This window comes from Corvus cornix, chromosome 6, assembly GCF_000738735.6.
Source record: "Corvus cornix cornix isolate S_Up_H32 chromosome 6, ASM73873v5, whole genome shotgun sequence".
NCBI classification, from domain to species: Eukaryota; Metazoa; Chordata; class Aves; order Passeriformes; family Corvidae; genus Corvus; species Corvus cornix.
In genome coordinates, this window is record NC_046336.1 from 17,931,313 (window position 1) to 17,950,447 (window position 19,135).

General features: G+C 40.1%; 1 protein-coding gene across 2 annotated transcripts in view; it reads right to left on the reverse strand.

Moving 5' to 3' along the window:
- The window catches only part of WDFY4 (WDFY family member 4), a 124,380-nt gene that overhangs the window by 52,711 nt on the left and 52,534 nt on the right, over nucleotides 1-19,135 (reverse strand). The window contains exons 32-41 of one of the 2 annotated variants that reach the window (XM_019293922.3): nucleotides 18,524-18,685; nucleotides 18,214-18,411; nucleotides 17,118-17,211; nucleotides 16,372-16,529; nucleotides 15,690-15,928; nucleotides 13,784-13,893; nucleotides 12,639-12,830; nucleotides 11,945-12,084; nucleotides 1,369-1,446; nucleotides 251-454 (exon numbers count right to left, since the gene is read on the reverse strand). In XM_019293922.3, the coding sequence (XP_019149467.1) occupies nucleotides 251-454; nucleotides 1,369-1,446; nucleotides 11,945-12,084; nucleotides 12,639-12,830; nucleotides 13,784-13,893; nucleotides 15,690-15,928; nucleotides 16,372-16,529; nucleotides 17,118-17,211; nucleotides 18,214-18,411; nucleotides 18,524-18,685 (1,575 nt within the window). Of the gene's footprint in view, nucleotides 1-250; nucleotides 455-1,368; nucleotides 1,447-11,944; nucleotides 12,085-12,638; nucleotides 12,831-13,783; nucleotides 13,894-15,689; nucleotides 15,929-16,371; nucleotides 16,530-17,093; nucleotides 17,212-18,213; nucleotides 18,412-18,523; nucleotides 18,686-19,135 lie in introns of both variants that reach the window. The other variant, XM_010411034.4, reaches the window with a different exon arrangement.

The window sequence follows — 19,135 nt, forward strand, 5'->3', positions numbered from 1 at the left end:
CTGTTAAATACATTGGAGCCTTTCTTACCCCCAAATCCACACCCCTTCAAGGGGTTCTCTATACATGGAACAGCATATTGAGGAGTCAGGTGATGAGAACCAGAGGAAAGAGATGCACATATTTGTCAAAGGTTGGACTCTATGATTTTGAAGGTCTTTTCCAACCTTAATGTTTCTCTAATCTATAAAGCCACCACCAACTGTTACAGAAATTGTGCACCTCCTGCAAAAGCTTTCTAAAGCTTTCTACCTCACTCTTTGTTTGCATTGTTGCTGCATGGGTGCTCATGTGTTGAATCCTCCTCCTCATTCGCGAAGGCCCCTCATAACAATCAAGAATCCATCGTGGCTCTAACGAACATGAAGCATCTCTCCACGGGCCCCTCCTGTAGAAAAGCTGCTCCTCAAGTATCATCCAGTCTTTGGCTGCTTTGCTGTAAGCACACTGCTGCATCTGTGGGACAGAAACACTTTGTGCTGGCTTTTGGACACTTCCCTCCTCTCAGCCACCAGTGGCACCACCCCAGTGATTCAGAGGGATCTACCCAACCCACCAGATGGGACCACCGCAGAGGGAGTGCTGCAGACCTAGCAAACAAGTCCAAGTGACCACTGGCAGTGTGCTGCAGCAGAAGTTATTAGGGATAAACTAGTGATAGTCTGACTAGACGATACAGTGACAAATACAAGCACATCACAAAATTGAAAATGGCGGCTTTCATTAAATTTCCAACTCAAAAGCAGTCAGCCAGGAAAACCACATCACAGAGGTTTTCATTAATTCCATTTTCTTCTGGCAAATGTGTGTGACAAATAGCAACAATCATCATGTTCACTGAAAACAGTCTGAATGTCTCAAATACAAATGTACTATGCTCCCTCTGAGCAAGGCATAAATTTAATTAATTTTACTTAGGTGTTGTGTGCAAGGAGTTGGGGAGCATTAAAATATTAATTTAAAGAAGAGGAGAGGTGCAAATTTCAAAGAGGCAAAAGTTTGTTGGTCTCTAATGGCCAAACTTGAACCTGTGATGTTTTACTATGAGCTTGAGATCTATTTTAAAAGTTTTACTCGCTACTAAGGAAAAAAAAAAAGGTCAAAGTCCTCACTTTCATTTCTGCCATTGGAGGAGTGGAATAATTCATTTAAACAAAGGAAAAAAAGGCTCCTGAAAATAAAGTGAGGCATTTGATTGCCGAATGATGCTGTATCACACTTCAGTGGCAATGTCAGGAAAGGAGTGTTGACTCATCAACTCTCAGCAGTTCTTTAGGCACAATATTCATCTCACTTTTAAAATGCTCAGTTTCTCAGGGTAGTCCAAGGGTAGTCCAACAGAAAGCTGTTGCCCAATATTCATCCTTTACCTGTACGTGGTCCTTGTACAGAGAGGCATACAGCTCCTGCCCAACTCTTCGGTACCGTTCCATACTTGACACAAATCCCTAGAAGAAACGTCAGAACACGTTATGCCAAGGTGCTGCAGGTGCAATTCCTGTGAGGGGCAGAAGCAGGCATTAGCTGCCCTTCTTTTACAAGAGCAGTTAGGGAATATGGCCTGTGTCTGCAAGTTTGATGGCTCTGCAGGCAGTGTACTGATTAGTCAATTACCTGAGAGCAAGTGGCACACTTAGACTGGAAATACATAGACATGATCTTAACAAGATCATTAGTGGAACTGCTCAGAACTTTCTCAGAAGGTGAAAGAAAACATCAAATACAATTTAAGGCTCCTCTTTTTTGGAGCTGAATTAGTACTGCAAATAGCATAAATGACAGAGACCCCAGCTGAGGCAAGGATCTATAGTGATATTATACAGGAGAGGTGAGTGCCTGCAGTGCCATATGAATGCTGTCACATGCAGGTGAACTTCCCCAACAAATATGAGATTGTTGTGAGTCACAGCACGAGGCTGCACTTGCTGTGAAAGTCCCAGCCTCTTACTACCTAAAGCCATGGATCAGGTAGGTAACTTTTAAATGCAGGGACTCTCTGCCACACTGGCAGTGATCTCTCACAGCAAACTGTCTGGCTGCTGCTTGCACTGGGCTCTAATTAAGTTAACATACAAGGCCTGGGTGTTGTGCCGATTACTGCTGGCTGCCAGCCAGGTCTGTAACCCTGCTGCGAAGCCACATTTATTGGTGTTTCCCTGCAGGAAGCTCCTGTTTTACACTGATGAAAGTCATTATATTTTTGTTTGTTTAAAGCATCATTAAACCTGTAATCACAGTTGCAGCCTCACAAAACTATTCCATAATTCATATAAAACTCCCATAAAGGCTGACCTAGAAAGCAACAGCATCTCTGTGCTGTTAAACCAGTCTCGGTGTAGGAGAAGAGCTGAGATCCTGGCTCTATGTGGACTTAGGGCAAAACCATTCAGAGTAGAAAACCTTTTCCTCCATTTTAGATATTCACAGACTATTCAAGTCAAGTCAGTGCTCTACTGGCAGCTGTTTCAAAGTTGCTCATAGTCGGTGGTTCACTCACTGTCACCAGTGAGACCCCCTAAGGTCAAAGCCCACATTGCAAAGATTCTCACTGACCCAGCTCCTAGCCCTTGAAACATATGAAGGGTCCTAAGGAGGAAAAGTTCTTCTAGCCAAATCTGGTCAACCAAAGACTAACCACTTTGGCTTCTAAATGAGCTATAGCTAGCCAGCTTCAACCAGATGAAAATGTCCCTCTTGATCCCACGGGAAAACCATCTGGTTGTAAAGTGAAATGAACAGTTAACAAAATTGGAGATGACTCTGATTGGAAGGAAAAAAGCCCACACAAACCAAACCAATGCACAAAAACAAAACCTGAAAAAGATATCCAATAAACATGGAGAATATGGACTAGGCTATTATTTAATAAGCCAGTCAAAACAATTACACTGTAATGCTTAATGAACAACTAATGCAAACAAGTTTCTAACAAATAAACAGTTTCCATTAAAAATTTTAAGTGGTTATCCTTTAAAAGACCACCTCTTTACGGAGTAGCTTAACTTCAACAGTGCCACAGTAAATCTATCTTAAACAAAAACATGCCAGCTTTGATAATTGTTAATGTAGTGTAACATAAGGTTTGAGTTTCATATACAGAAAAGCAGGTGTAAATGTAAGAACTATAATGCACATTTTAGGGAAGGGTCTACTAAAGAGCCTTATTGATCAATCCTTTCCTAAAAATCTGAGTATGAAACCATGCTTTAAGTCTTTCATTTACAGATTTCTCTACTTTGCTGCCTTAGGCAATCACATTGTAAGTAGAATCAGATCATTTTACTGCCACATATTCCCCAGCCAATATTTAGAGCTTGAAAAGGTGATGGAATTTAAAAGTTATTTTCCTATTAAAAAACCAAAACAAATCACAGACTCAAAAACCATTTCTGCTCTTGCTGTATGGAGTCCTCAAATAGGAGAGAAAATTATTAGCACTGAGGAAATCCAGAGTGTGAATTTTCTATAATTTCTTTCAACTAAAGAGATTGAGAGACTGTTTATAATGAGAAACAGTTGAAAAGAAAAACATAGAAGATTGAGGTGAGACTTATAAGTTAACAAAACTCTACTGAGCTTTGGAATGCTTTATGTCTGATATTTTTTTTTAATATATATAGATCACTTAACACTCCTGCACCTCATAAATATTCAGGCTTGCCATAACAAACTCATATTGCATGATCCAGACACCACACATACCACAGCTCTTTCCTAAAAAACATTATGTCATTAGGGCTCTGCACTTGGAGGCTTTCTTTGTATGTGTTGTGCTACAGAATACACATGCACACAAAAGTATGTGCCGAAACTATTAATAAATAAAAATAAACGTCAAGACAAATTAATTTTTGACTTTTAAGAGACACAAGGTAAGCCTAAATGTTCAAATCCCTCACTGTGCCAAGCGAATTATCCCATGGATGACAGTGACAGTACCCACATACTTGTTTTGAAGCATGTGTTTCTAGTCATCTGTTGGTAAGGGCTAGAATTAGTGATGATAGTCTACTACTTTAGCTCTTCTGAACAAAATAAATATTGTAAGTATATAAACATACATAGTAAGAGCATTTATGTAGCATCACAGCTGTAACTCTTGCACAGTAGTTTTGACCAGTACCACTCAGAGATCTTTATGAAAGAAGTCAAAGTCTTTAGTTTGCAGATGGGGAAACAAAGAAGTGAGTTTCTGGAACATGACAGAATCTAAGAGCTGAGTTTCTGGAACATCACTAAATCATAGAATTGTTTGGGTTGGACAGGACCTTAAAGATCACCCAGTGTTGTACAACCCCTCTTCTATGGGCAGGGACATTTTCCACTAGAACAGGATACTCGGAGCCCCATCCAGCCTGGTTTTGAACACCTCCAGGGGTGGAGAGTCCACAACTTCCTGTCATTAGGACGTGGTTGCAGGGAAAGGGGGGATGGTGATGGGGCAAACCCAACCTGAATTAATTTGAAATAGCATGATAAGCCCACAGGGAGGATGCATATGGTGAGAGCATGCAGTAGTGGGAGGGAGAAACCATTTGATGAACTAGTTTGGAAACCCCTTCTACTCTTATGTTCCCAGTGGCAGATAGTACTCTAATATAGCTGATTTACCAGATACAAGATCTCATATCCCAGGAAGAGTCCATGTGCTTTATTTGTCTAAACTGGGCTTTCACAATTCTTCAAGGAAGGTTTTTTTTATCTAATTATGGCTATTCAAGCAGTCACTAGGTTTTCAGAAAGTATTTCACAGGCACAGAAAAACAGCACAGCAGGTAGTGAGCTCTTAGGGATGCCAGACACTGCATGTAAATAGCATATGTGACAGTGGCAAAGAGTTTGTGCATGGCAGAAATAGATCTGATGACTGATTCAAGAAATCACTGTGTTTAGGGATGTGCTTAGGCATGCATTTCACAGGTTTTATGTACAGGTTTTCTGCTAGTGAAGGGAGGCAGACGCACTTTTAATCCAAGTATTAAAGATATCAACACAGAGATAATACATATGCAGCAGTTGAACCTCAAAAATGACAATTAAAAATACTTAAAATCTCTATGGATGATCACTCCCAAAGAAGAAAATAGGAAATTAGCATCATTAGAATAAGAAAAATTACACGATACCACATCTTGAATCAAACAGAAAAGCAGATGAAGCAGAACACTAAGGAAATGCCATTTTAGAAAGAGCAAATTGTTCAGTTTTTCTTAAGTATATATTTCCCAGCAGCTCAACATTAAATGGCATCCACTTGTGGTGCAGCATTGCTCTTCTCAGCAGCCCCATATGCCACCTCTGTCCTCTGGACCACATGCCCTAACCAGTGTGGATGAGGATGTGACCTAGTCAGGAAGGAGAGAGTTTCTCACAAAAGCAAATGATTTTTGCAGGCATCATCTAGAGCCAATAATTTTTTCATAGAACATTTCTGAACCACCATGACTTACACAGGCACAGAGACAGATTTTCAGTAGTTTTGAGCCTAAACCCTTTGGAGATATGAAAACTATCTTCTTGTATTCATGGCAGTTCTCATGCTCCTTCTGTTTCCACACATCTAACCAGAATGTTAAAGCACAATACTTCTGGTCCTTTCTTGCTAAATCAATCAATGCTTGCTCATCAAGCTTGCTACAGAGGACAGGATTATAGCTACCATGGCAGCTTTACAGAGAAGCATCTGAGTGCTATAGTAAACTATTAGAGCTGGGTAAAGTCTCCAATGCACCAGCCCTGTTCTATTCAGATAGAGACAAAGTGCATAACATCTCCAAATCTTCTCCTGCTACTAAATCTGACAAAGTAACCAGGTACACTGCTACCCTGTGCAAACAATAAGCCACCTTTCTTGAGACCAGATTACTTTTCAAGAAAGTGACTATGCACTAGGCAGCAAGTAGGTTCATTTCACAAGAGAAAAAGTTGTTCCATTACTCACCAGGTAACAGCCATTAAGCTAAGGCAGATAATGTTTTCCTTAGCAAATTAAAGAGCAGTTTATCCTAGTCCTTCACATACACTCTCCACACTGAGGGTTGTTTGCAGGCTCTTTTGAATCACAAAATTGTTATTGCCGTGTGGATTTTATTGTTGCTTTGCCAAAATTCATTTAGCTTTTCAACAGACTGAGTTCCAGCAGTTAAGTGTTGCGGGGAAGCTTCGTGCCTCAGCCCACTAGGAGGCTAATGCAGTGTGCCAACTGCTCCTAAGGATCATGGATGCATTCCTGGCATTGCCAGTTGGTTGGGGAATAGCAGACCTAATGAGAAAATCTTCCATATTTCAGTGCATCATAAATGTACCCACACACAGGGGTGGGTTTCAAAGGGTAAACCTAAAGCTTGGTGCGTACATGTGACTATTTATCAGCTAAATCCAGGCAGTACAGAAGCCAATCTACTTCTATAGCAACCATATGTCTGTATGTGTGCGTGCATACACACAGCCCTTCAACAGATGACACTATTGAACAGATTACTTGTCTCCTAATAGCAAAAAAGCACAATGAGAGTCAAGCCATGTTTATTCTTTAATCCTATCTCTGAGAATGGCTTCTGTGACTTGGGATAATTCATTCAACCTCTTGAGGACTCAGTTTCCATCCTGTTACAGCAGAGGCATTAACTTTTACCTCTGAAGTGAAAGGTGAAGGTCAGACTTTGGCATCACAGGGAATAGCAGTGGAGTCTCTTCTAGCCTTCACTTGCTCTTACTCACTGTTTTCCTATTTCTATTTAAAATGTGGAAGTCCTACAGGTGTATTTAACTTAGGGCTTTATTACACACTATTATCTAAATGCATTTGTCCAACATTCTCATGCACTGGCATTTCTGATTACATTTGAATCATGGCTTTTATGTAAGAAAAATGTGCCCTTCTAGTCCTTGAGCTGATGAAAGAATTCTGTAAACACCAGTGTATGCTTAGAGGTTAGAGTACAGAAAAAAGAAACATCTCTCTCCTGACTCATAAAAATATAGTTTTCCTAAAATGACTTACATTTAAAGGTGACAAGATTACTTCTGGAGTTTCTTAGTGCATATACTTCAAGCTACTCTGCAGCAGAAAGCATAAATAGAACACAAGCAAACTTTAATTTGGCTAGCAAAGATGAGAGCAACAAGAAAGGAATGGTCACAGACTTTAGCACAGTTAGCAACCTATAGCCTCACTTAGAAGAAACATGTAAGTCAATCTCGCAGAGATTTCTAGGGCCTCCCTTGATTTTCTGTTCTTTACTTTTCAGTTTAAATTGACACTTCAGTCTTTTGAATTCAAACCATTTCTTTCTGAAATTATTATAAATAAAATGTTGAATCAAAAAACTGGAAGAAAACAGACATATCTGAACCAAGAAATACGAGAAATTATTTATCTATGTATTTAGCAAAGAAAATCATAGTCTGTTTCAGTGGCTAGCACTAATTTCTAGGGTTTTTCTGCAACCAAATAAAACTCCTCTTTCATCCATGTCAACACCATTCAACTCATTTGGCATCAGCTCCGTTATGTGAAAATAAAACTCCACAACCAGCAGCTCTTGAAAGATGAGACTTTGGTGCCAAGAGCTTTAAACATTAAATTCCACTTGCTGAAATCCTATATCCAAGCTTAACCCTGACCCAGACAATCTCTAGCTTGAAAGGCAAAAGTATATTTTAAAACAATATGCAGGAGAAATAACAGGCAACATTTTCATACAATGTATAATTCAGTGAAGGCACTTCACTCCTACAGAAGACCACTGAGTTTAAAAACACAGGAAAATTCCCTCTGAAGAGCTACCCACAGAAAATTTGTAAGCAATGTCTCTTGTGTTTCAGGTTTTAAGATGATATAAATCAAGAAAGAAGCAATCTTGCTAGGATAGGTTTTCTATTGTACACTGTGCTATCACACACCATCTCCTGCAGCAACCTCTAATGAATTTTTAGGGGACAGACTGAGGGGTCTGTGAATCTGAGGCAGCCTAAAGACCTGTATTCACCATACAACATTTATATTCCAGTTCTCAGCTACACAGTTATCTTCAATGAATGGGGAAATGGTTCCCATGTTTCAGAAAGTTCAGTGATTTGTATCACATAATATGAAATAGCTCTATATTTTATGATTTCATGCAATTCTTAGCTAACACTGACCTGTTGAATTACTTCTTTATGATCTTGTAAACAATCTGAAAATGATAAATGAGCAGTGTGTCAGATATGCGTGTAAGAGGACATGAAAATTTCTTTGTTCAAAGTTAAAGAAACTTTTTTCAGCTTGCTACAGCATGCTGTAATTTAGCTTTGAGCCAGTTATTAAACAAGACAATAATATTATAATGGAAATTGTTTAATATACATCATTAATAGTAAAGTGCCTGCTTTCATTGAAGTAAAAAAAATGTGTGCTATGAGCAGTTTTGAAATGAATATTTGATTCCAAAGTTCCCTTGTGCATTTAATGACATGCTAATTTACATTTTAATTACTTCCTAAGAAATCAAAGCATTTGTTGACAGAAGAACATAATGTCAACTTCACGGTGCACTGTTGGTGCATAGTTAATGAACTTAATTAGATAATTAGTGATGTTAATTATCCTTCTATTATGAAGATAAACATGTTACACAAATGATGCTCTTTTCAAAGAAATATCATTAAATGTTTGCTTGTTTTAACTCACTTAACTCGAAAAGCTGATAAAAGACCAACTAAGTGATTGGTAAGAAAAAGATTTAAGTTCCTGGCTTTGCAATTACAAGTTAGGAGGTCTCTTAACCTCTTCATTCTGAAGACTGGGATTAAAAAGACCTTTTCTATCAAGTTATATGGGCCTTTGGCATAGAGGAATGCAATTAATCAATGAAAACAGTAGAGGACAGGCATGATCAGGCCTCCTGTAAAACTGAGGAGGCTCTGCATTTCTTGTAAAGAGCAACAGCTCTAAGGCACTGTGTCTTACAGGAGTTAGAAGTACGGTGCTTGTAACCTTGCTCAGGCACTAATCCTAAGGAACCTCAGGACAGGGCATGAAGCAGCTGTTGACTGATTTAGAGTTGACTGAAATACAATTGTTACAGTGGTCCTTTGCTGCTCTTGTAGCTTTTTGACGATATCAAAACCAATCACAGACGCTACTAACCTAAAAATTAAATACATATACTAGATTTTGACAGTAAAACTGGGGAGGGGGAAAGGAGGAGAAAGAGCAAGAGATCAAAAGGCTCACTTTGAAACAGGAAAGTCAGTGATTTGGAAACCTTGGCACTGTATTCAGTCTTACAGACCTTCCTGCTGACAAATTTACCCAAGTCTCTCACCTGTAAGCATCAAAAAATCCAACTTTGAACAATGCTCCTTGTGCTCCTGCATGACTACTCAAACTTCCAAGAAAGTACAAAACAGCAATTACTAGAGCAGATCATTGCCATTCTACTACCAGAAATGTAATTACACTCTTTTCTACATGATCACGCCTCACAGACAAAGCCACGAGCAAAGCATAAGATAGCACAGTGGATTCAGAAATATGCAGAAAAACCAGCTGCATTTGATGGCTGATTCTCATACTTGCTACCAAATAGCAGGAAATTGCCTTTGCTGATGATGGAGAACATGAGCAAAAGCACAGCAGAAACATGGGGCCTGATCCTTTGCTGGAGTGAACAGTTTGAATTTTGCTGTTTTTTCCAGATTGAGGATTGGGTCTCAAAAGCACTCTTCCTATCTTGTAAATAATCGTGGGGAAAAATTTAAGAGCAGTGTTTGCTGCTTGTTTTTTGTTTGTTTTAATCTGCAGCAAATACTACTACTGCTTCAACGTCTTTGTTTATTTTTCAGTCGATAGAGGAATCACATTAACAACCCAGTAAACAACCCATTTCTTCTTTCTACTGGGCACAGCTCTGAAATCCTGGGTGAATTTCTGGACTTCTCTCAGTAAACTTTGCTCAGTCAGGAGCAAATATTTTTATTTTACTCCAGGATTTAAATTCTTTGTTCCTCCCTATGTAGTTCATACTATTATTTTTCCTTTAATCTCCATGTTTCAACCAAGTGCCTATTGCTGTCAGACATAAGTCCATAACTTGCAGTAATGAAGACAGAGGCCAGTAGTGAACATAGAAGTCCCCTGACAAAGAAAGTGATACAAAATTACATTACAGCACATTTTTAAGTGACTACCAAAGTGGTCAAAAACAGGAGGTAGAAGCAAAAATACCATTTACTTTTAATGTAAGATTTCTAATGTAAGTCTATGAAGGAAGAGAACCATTGAGGGGCAACTAAATTTTCTTCCTCTTAAATTTCACCTCTCTAAAAAGTGTATCAAACTCTGAAAGACAGTCTGGAGGGAGAAGGGGGGAGAAGGAGAGTGGAGAAGAACATTTGGAACTGTAGCTTCGTATCTCATTGAGAAGAACAATTTATCAGAGCTATGGAGCTGTCAGTACTTGACATGATAAAGAATAACACCAAGTGAGTAATGTTTCTTCCAAACCCAGCTCCTTTAATTACAAGCAGCTTCCTTGCAGAAGAGAGACAGAAGATGTAGAAACACCAATTTCATGCACTTGTGCCTGAATAATGTCTCCGTGCTGCCTTTTCCAGATGGCAACCTTTTCACTGGAGGAACTAATGATGTGGGCATATTTAGGGAAAAACCAATAACAGAGTCTTTAACCTTCAACAGCAAAAAGCATGTTGTACAAAATGTTCCTTGGGATACATTTACAAATATCAATTACATTGCTCACTGAGGTGTAATCAGCTGTAATAATCAAAATTAATTTAAAAAAATAATTAAACAGACCCCAGGGCAAATAGTCGACACTCTTGTAGTATGACATCACAGTATACATATGTACCTGGGAAGAGCTTGCTCACTCTGTAAGCAGCAAAGTGATTTTAAGGACTGAGAAGAATTCTGTGGCACGCTGAAAAAACCTTGCAGCTCAGTAAGGTACCATGAGACACATTAGCTGGGTATCACAGTCTTCCTGATCAACACACCTGGAAGTGAACCAGGCATCACCAGGCATAAAGCTGCAATCTCACGTGGCTTGAGCTAGAGGGTTAAGGCTGCCTAAAGTGATGCTAATAACAGACTCATTGTGTCCTCAGGAGAAGAAAAAGACCTTAACATGTTGAGCACCACAGTAGCACAAGCTTGGTTTAAAGCTCTGAATATTTGGTCAATGCACTTTTACCATACCCTAGGGCAAGTTAGTTACTCTACCTCTAGTACACTTGAAAAGTAACATCTATCTAGGGCTTTTTATTTCTAATTTTGACAAATGCTCAGCAAAACCATGGAAATGGCCCTCTCTTTCAGCAAAGGAGGAGCTTACACATGGAAAAGACAGTTCACCTTCATTCCTGACAGTAGGAATTATGCAGACCCTCCAAACCAATCCCTGGGTTATATACCAAGACTTGTTTCTTGATCTCTAGGGGCTAAACTGAAATTTGGACCTTTAATACTTCATATTGAGTAGAAAATGTAATGATAGTACCACAATAATAGTACTATGATGATACCTGAGCCGTTCTACTAATTCTACTAATTCAGTGGCTGAAGGACAAGGTTTACATAGGTGATGCAAGTCCAAAGCAGCAGCAAAGCTGGCATCGCCTCACCTTGCTCCAAGCAGAGCCCTGTAAACACAAACGTATCTGGGCTGCTTAGGGCACATAATTGTGCCCTATGCAGAAAATATGCATTATTAGACTACATGAACAGGCTTGCCAAGAGAAGTTCTTCAGGTAACTATTTCTTTGTGATTGTTTCTAGCAGCCTAGAAAAGGAACCTCAGCTGCAACAGTTGCCTAGTTTACCATGGAACATGTCAACCAACAGACATTCAGAAGCCACCCCAATCCAGAAAAACTCTCCAGAGCTATATAAAAGTTAGACCAGTGACAGACCCAGAAAAGACAAAGAACAAAATTTACCTCTGATTTGCATGCCATTTCCTCTGTGTTTCGGCCAGGTATAAACCTAATAGCTGAAGAGAGGCTTTCACTCCAGGAATTGTGCTTGCTCTGGGACTGGCCTGGCCCTGCTTTTTTCTGGAGAAGCTTCTTTTCAGATACTGCAGGCCAAAACAGACAGAAAAGCTTTTAAGACTTGAAGTTGAGCCTGTCGGAAGATAGAGGGGTTCTATCCCCATTACACAAGATAAAACAACATAGCAGCGTGTTACCCAAGATGAATTACTTTCTATTTTTATGAGAATTGAATTAACACATACTTCTCAAGCTTTTATTTAAAAGCCTCACAGAGCTCTGCCATAGATCAGTTTCATTACAGACACAAACTGTGAATCACTGCAGCACTACACACATTGCAACGCCCTTCTTTAACCATATATCCTTCCTTTTAAATCTTCCTATGGGATACAACCATCTAAGGAGATTTCTCTTTCTTGCAGCACAACATGAGCCGTAAGACACCACCAGGGGATTACAGAAGGGCTGGGTTATGACACAGGAAGCAATCACAGCCCTGAAGGAGAGAAACTGAGAATCTGCTTCTCAGCAGGTGATGTGCAGGGTATAACCAAAGAACAGCTGCTTTCCACCAGGCACCCCATTTACCACACTATTTTTGCTTACTACAAGGAGTATTCCATAAAAGATCAGAGACCTAGCAAGTGCTGCCAAGCTTTTGTCATAATTTCTTCCCATAAAGGAGTGATCTCTGTTATCTTCATGTCCCTTTCTTTGTCATTTCCTTTTACAGAAAGATCCATCTTGTAAGTGTCCTCCAGAGCCTGCTGCCTCTGAGAAATGAGCTGCTTCCAGATGATTTCTACTGTTCTCAGAATCTCCTGGTGAACTAGGAAACAAAAGTAACACCAAAAAATGATTCTTCATTTGTGTTTTCAAGTCAAGCAACAGGTAATGCAAAAACATCTCATTTGGAAAAGCACTGCTCCAGAGTAACTGCTGGAGTCAGTGGAGTTGTTCCTTTTTGTGTACTGCCTCCATAGGTTCTAAGCTAGAGTAGTTAATCTAATACAGAAAACAGCAGGATATTTCTTTTATATTTCAACTCGTTGAAAGAAACAAGTAGGAGTGACGTGGTTTTAACAGGTTTCTGCTTTGGAAAACCATTTAATCAGAATTTTTATGATCTTATTATCATGCATAGAATGCTAAGCACATAAAGGACATTCTTTTATGTTGCCAAACATCATTGGAGATGGACAGGCAAAGATAACCAAGTTGTGAAACAATTTGACGCAGCAGGAGGGTACTGTACAAGGAAGTGCTGAGATGTTTTGCTCTATTTCCCTGCAAACCAGACTGATTTTGTTGCATCATAACCAAGCCAATATATATTAAAAAATAAAAAAAAGAACACTGCTCTGCTGCAGGCTTCAGCTAACCACACTGAATCCAACCCAACATTTTTCCCATGTTTCTCTTAAATGCTCAAAATGCTTCTTTCTGCACGTAACAGACACACACTGTGTATGGCCTTGAAAAAAAGAAATAGAGCTACAAATAGTATATGTGTCTGGTCCCTTATACTGGCCATAACATGGAGGAGAGATCTCCAAACTGATACCCATTACTCCTGAGGATGTAGGGTGTGACTTTTGAATCAAAAGGCTTGATGCAAACGCAAGTAATTTTTCAGCACAACTTTCCTTTCTCTTTGCTGTGCCTGCAGTGCCTGTACACCAAAGAGGAAGTAAGTGGCACTTGCACAAGCTGCTCTGATAACTGCTTAGGACAGGTATTTTCCTTCTCTCTAAGCCACAGGAAACATGTGCCATAAATTACCATCATCTGGAGTAGGCAGGTTGCCCTTTTCCTCTTCACTGGGGGCAAGGAAAATTTGGTGATAAGAAGCCAGCTTTGGTTTTGCATCCAACCCAAAACCTTCCGAACAGCTGTGACAAAAAAAAAAAAAAAAAAAAAAAAAAGGAGGACAGGTGAGGAAATCAGAACAAACTGAGGACAGTGAAAGAGCCACAGGTGTTTCTGCATATCCACTCCTACTTGAATCATTTAGTAGATCAGTATTTATAGTCTTGAGAGCTTATACCAGTCATGTAATACCACAGAATTTCCAGAAGTGGGAACTTAACCGCTACCAGTCTGGTTTTCGAAGTCAAGGAGCAGTCATCATGACCCTCTAGATCACCCTCTTGTTCGTGCCTAATTCCTGCACTTCTTACTGCACTTGTATCTACCATTCACCCCAATTAGACAGAACACAGGGCTGTACTGATGTAGCCAGTCTACATCAGCCTTCTTGCACCTCCCCTGGGCATCTTGTACATCGTCTCTTTGCTCTGAATTCCTCTGCCAGAGGTATCTGCCACTAGGCAGAAAGCAGTGTCTTGCTGTACCCTACACTTGAACTGCTTAGTCTGAGTTTTTTGTAACAATGATTTATTCATTCAGTTTCTAAAGCATTCAGCACAAAAACATTGTAAATTTAGCACTGTGATACAATTATCATGTAGATGTGATTATTGAGAACATCACCATGGCCAAGAGGAGTTCTGCTTTGGGACTGGGGGCTGTGCCACAATTTACCAGTCAGTAGGTAAAAGACATTAGGAACTTCAGTACAGCAGTAACGCTTCAAAAAAAAAAAAAGTCAAACCGGCTTGGGTAAGGTATCCACACAATCTGGACACAGAATGGCTGCCAATAATGGCATATATAGCCACAAGTAACATACCAAGGTCTTTCAAGTCTAAACAGGCCCTACTACCTGGGAGAGTCAAATCCTTGGGTATGCAAAGCTGCCATTTTTATTTCTGATTTCTTTAAAATACCACAGTTCTGATTCCCTGGGTTTGTTATGTTTGGCTTTTGGATAACACAAACCCTTCTCTAATTTCATTTTTTAAAAAATGTTTCTGCTCTTACTACGTAAAAGCAATCCTTACTCCATCTTAGCAGTTTTGGCCTACAAGTTATTATCTGACTGGAATGAGAATAATCCAGAAAAGATCTCAGGAAGTGTAGCTTACTTCTTGTGTAACACTGTATTAATGGATTCAATTCAAACCATCAAAGCAGTACAGAAAGCTATCAGTGAAACAAGAAATATCATTATAGTGAATAAAGCACTGGCCAATATTGGCTTTTTTTCACAAAACTAAGCTTCCAAAGTAACTCCCCAGCTTACATTAGCAAGAGTATATCTATTATATCAACATCTGTAAGAACAGCAAACAGTGGGTATGGATGTTCTAGCCCTACCCAATGTCAGAACAACCAGAACTTTGCAGCTCAGATCCAAGTCACAATAACACAAAGATCACAAGATCCATGCACACTTTTACTTATGTTTTAAATGTACCCGCACATAAATGACCGCTGGATCAGAAAAAACATCTCACTAAATTACCCCATGCAGACGTCTCAAAGAATGGCTGCCTGCATGACTGTGGAGTGGTTCTAGCCCACGTCTCAGGAAGATTTCCAGATGCTCATTTTCCTGATGGGCTTGTGAGCCAGCTCCACTGAAATCAGTTCAAGCCTGTTAACTGCATTTACTACTCCGAAGTGAGTAGGCTGCTGGAAATGCTGGATCTAGCTCAATCTCAGCTTCTAGTGATTCCCCAAACCAGGTATTACCTAAGTTCTGAGATATCTCCCCCTCTGCAGCCACTTCCATAGGTACAGCACGAGATACAAACAAACATTATAACGAGATGAACATTTGTACCTGCCCGAGTTCAGTTGGCAGAGGCAGTACATCAGACAGATGACAAAATTACTATTTGAGTTGTAAGTTGCAAAAATAATGTCCCAGTGCTCTTGCAGAACAATGAGAGTGTTCAGGACATTAAACTGCTCAGGCAGTGATTGTTGTGGTCTGGATAGGCAGTATAGGATGGCTCTGTTTAAGCAGCTGTACAGGGCACTGAGGAAAACTTCCTTTTGAGAGACAGAGCTTTCTAAGACCTGTGAAAACACAAAACAGCAGAGTACTTGGCTTGCTCAAAGAACTTTCTCCCCAAGGATCTACTCCTCCCACTTCATTTAACCTGCTGGAAACTTATTTCAGTGAAATTCCCCCAAACTACCTCTTACATAAAAATTATATTTTTCTGTATTTCTGCCGAAGTCCCCAGAACTGTGGAAGAGATTAATTTATTCCTGTTCAGCAACGTGTACATAGCCAACAGACAGTGTCACAAAAGAGTTAACTATCCTTTCTTTATGCTGCACCATCTATCTCTAACTATAATTTAGAACTGTTATGTTCTTACGCAAGAAAACAGGAATAACAACAATCACCAAACCAGTTGCAGCCATCCTCTTCAGAATTGCAGTATCACGACCTCAGTGTAAAACAGCATGTTAAAACATGCTGATAAAAGTTGGAAAAAAAAAAAGTGACTCACCCACATAATCTGTTTGACAATGAAGATCAGGATTTGCTTGGGATCAGCAGAAAACATTCTGCTGTTCAGCTTCTCAACCAGCTTCTGAACAAAATAAGCAATATTCATCGTGGATAGGGGTGCAGCTGATTCTGAAGCACCATGAGGATCGCTGCTCCCTGGAGAGGATACAAAAGGGTTGATTATTCCATAACAAGCTGAAATGAAAAAAAAGTGAAATGTGAGATTACCAGAGCTGAGTAGGAACAGTCTCATCCCACAATATGTCAGAGCTGGGACATGTCTAAGAAGACTCCAGGTATAGCAGAAACACCTTACTCAGACTGGAAATGACAGCTCCATATTAAGGATGGAAGCAATCTCACTAAAATGTTGTAATGAAGAACTGGTTCAACTAACAACTCAGAAAGGAGAGCTGCAACAACTAAGTTAGTGGGGCTGCTTCCAGAAGCTTTCAAGGATAAACCTAGGTTTCTTTCCACATACTCCCTTTTTAATATTCAGGTATTTTTAATATCTGTTCTCAAAAAGAAAAAAATGAAGAGGCTCTCCAGAAAAAATTATAAAATTACAATAATTTATGCAAACTGGCTTACAGCAAGATAGATTGGACAGTGCATCCTGCTTAGCTGGACTGTCCTTCTAGCTATTGTTTCCAAACCTTTCTAGCAATTACACCTACAGGCTAAATATCAGCTAGTTAAACAATCTGATTCACTCACCTCTTGGTCTTGTTTTCCCCTCACCTTGGCTGGTAACATGAAAGACATCCATAGCAGACAGCAGAACTTTTGTCTGGAAAAGTCTCTTCTGCTCACTGGTGGCATGTTCTGGAGAAGCCTATATAGTGATGGCATACATATTAGTACAGCAGGAAAACAGGAAATCTGATTCAACTTCACTTTCAGCAAGAGTGCCTATGTGGACAGCTACTGGACAGCAGAGATGGCAGGACTTCATTCCCTAGCTGGAAAACCAAGAAATCTTCCATAGGACTACACCATCTAGCTGATAGCCAGCACAGTCACCCTCTGCACACTGAACAGAAACAAGATTTTGCAAAGAGCCAGAATCTGGCACACAGGTGGTTCCCAAGAGGTCTTGTCCTCAGGGAATTCAGCTCCATTAGCAGGCTCAGGATTCAGACAATCAGAAATCCATACTCTATTTTAACTGTACCAAACCTTGGGATAGTACTGTATAAACATTTAGGGAGCTGTTGCTCCACAAGATGATTTAACTCATTACAATTGTAGTCAAGCTTATGTTCATTACTATTCATATTACTAAGCTAAGTCTGCATCAGAACTCACATCTAGGATGCCTGGATTATTGACAATGTGGAGTTGAAGCCTCAATTTTTCATCTTCCCCTTTCTTCAGACTACTCTGATTCTCTTGAGTGCTTAGAGTGGCTGAAACCTATAATCCAGACTTCAACTGCTACAGCTTGAATTAATCTGTACTTAAAGTGGAGAGAGGGTTTTTTTGTTTATTTGAGAACTGAGATTTTGTTATCTCAAAAATCAGTACACAGGATACTCCATGTGAAATTTTCTGTTCTCATCAATTTCAAGGGCTGCTCTAATGACAAGCAGATATTACTAAGGAAAAGGGATTTTTTTTTCCCCACCTTTCTTCAATATTAAACATTGCCTGAAAAATATCTTTTCTGTTTTCCAGGGGCAGCATTTTCTTAGTTCACATTAGTACAGAGGCATTAGAAAAGTCCTCTCCTTTTGTCACTGTTAGCACTTTTTTTTACTAGGTTGCTAGCAGGATATGTCCTGTCCTTCCACCCCCCGTGCAAGGTAGAACAGCAAAGCCTGATGAGAAGAGAAACCTCAAGAAGCAGCTCAAGGGGATGTCCTTGTTTGTTTGCTGGGATGTTGAGAAGACTGTCCATCAGGAGGACTCGCACAAAATCCCACACTTGTTTCTTGACAGGGTGTGGTAGGAGTGGGAGAGAGGAGGGATCAGCACAGCCTTTCCCTTCGGCAATGGCTGGACCATCAGGAGTCAAAAGGCCTTCAGACCCACCCTGTGAAAGCAGACAGCAATACATTTTAACTCAGACTCCTGTAAATTGATTTCTTTTCCCCTAATGACCCATCTCTGATCTGAAGGGCTTGTGCTGGCTCATATACACGTACCTTGGGTGGTCCTGAATGAAAAGCAACCATAGCCAAAGTTTTCAAGAAGTCAGGACAGTGCCACACGGGGTCCTGCGTGTAACTGTGATAGATCAAGCACAGAAACTCGATAACATTCCCTGGATAGGCAATCGCCCAGGAGGCTTCTGCATCTGCAATAGGCTGAACACAGACAAATGTGCATCTGGTCAAGGCAGCATTCCTCTCATTCACAAAAAGCTCATCTTTGTTCCTCTTTAGGTATTTCTAAGCAAACATGACACAGCCACAAAGAAGTCAGACGAGGCACCAGCAGCCAACCCGCACCTTGCAGACTGAAGATACGCCCAACCAGAAAGGTAACATAATATCATCATCATCAGGAATGAAAAAAAAAAAGGAGTACTGTTGTGGGCAAGGCCTGTCTCTGGTCTCAGAAGTTCTTAAACATGAGCCCACCACATCCTGTGCTACATAACCAGGGCAGTAGTTGTTCTGACCCTTGGAAGTCCCTGCTCATTGTCACATTCAGTATTGCCCTCTGAGGGCAGAGTAGGCACAGGGATTACAGGTAAAGGCTGCCACTGGCATCTGTCACACCTGGGCACTTTATTCGGCCATTCACACTGCACT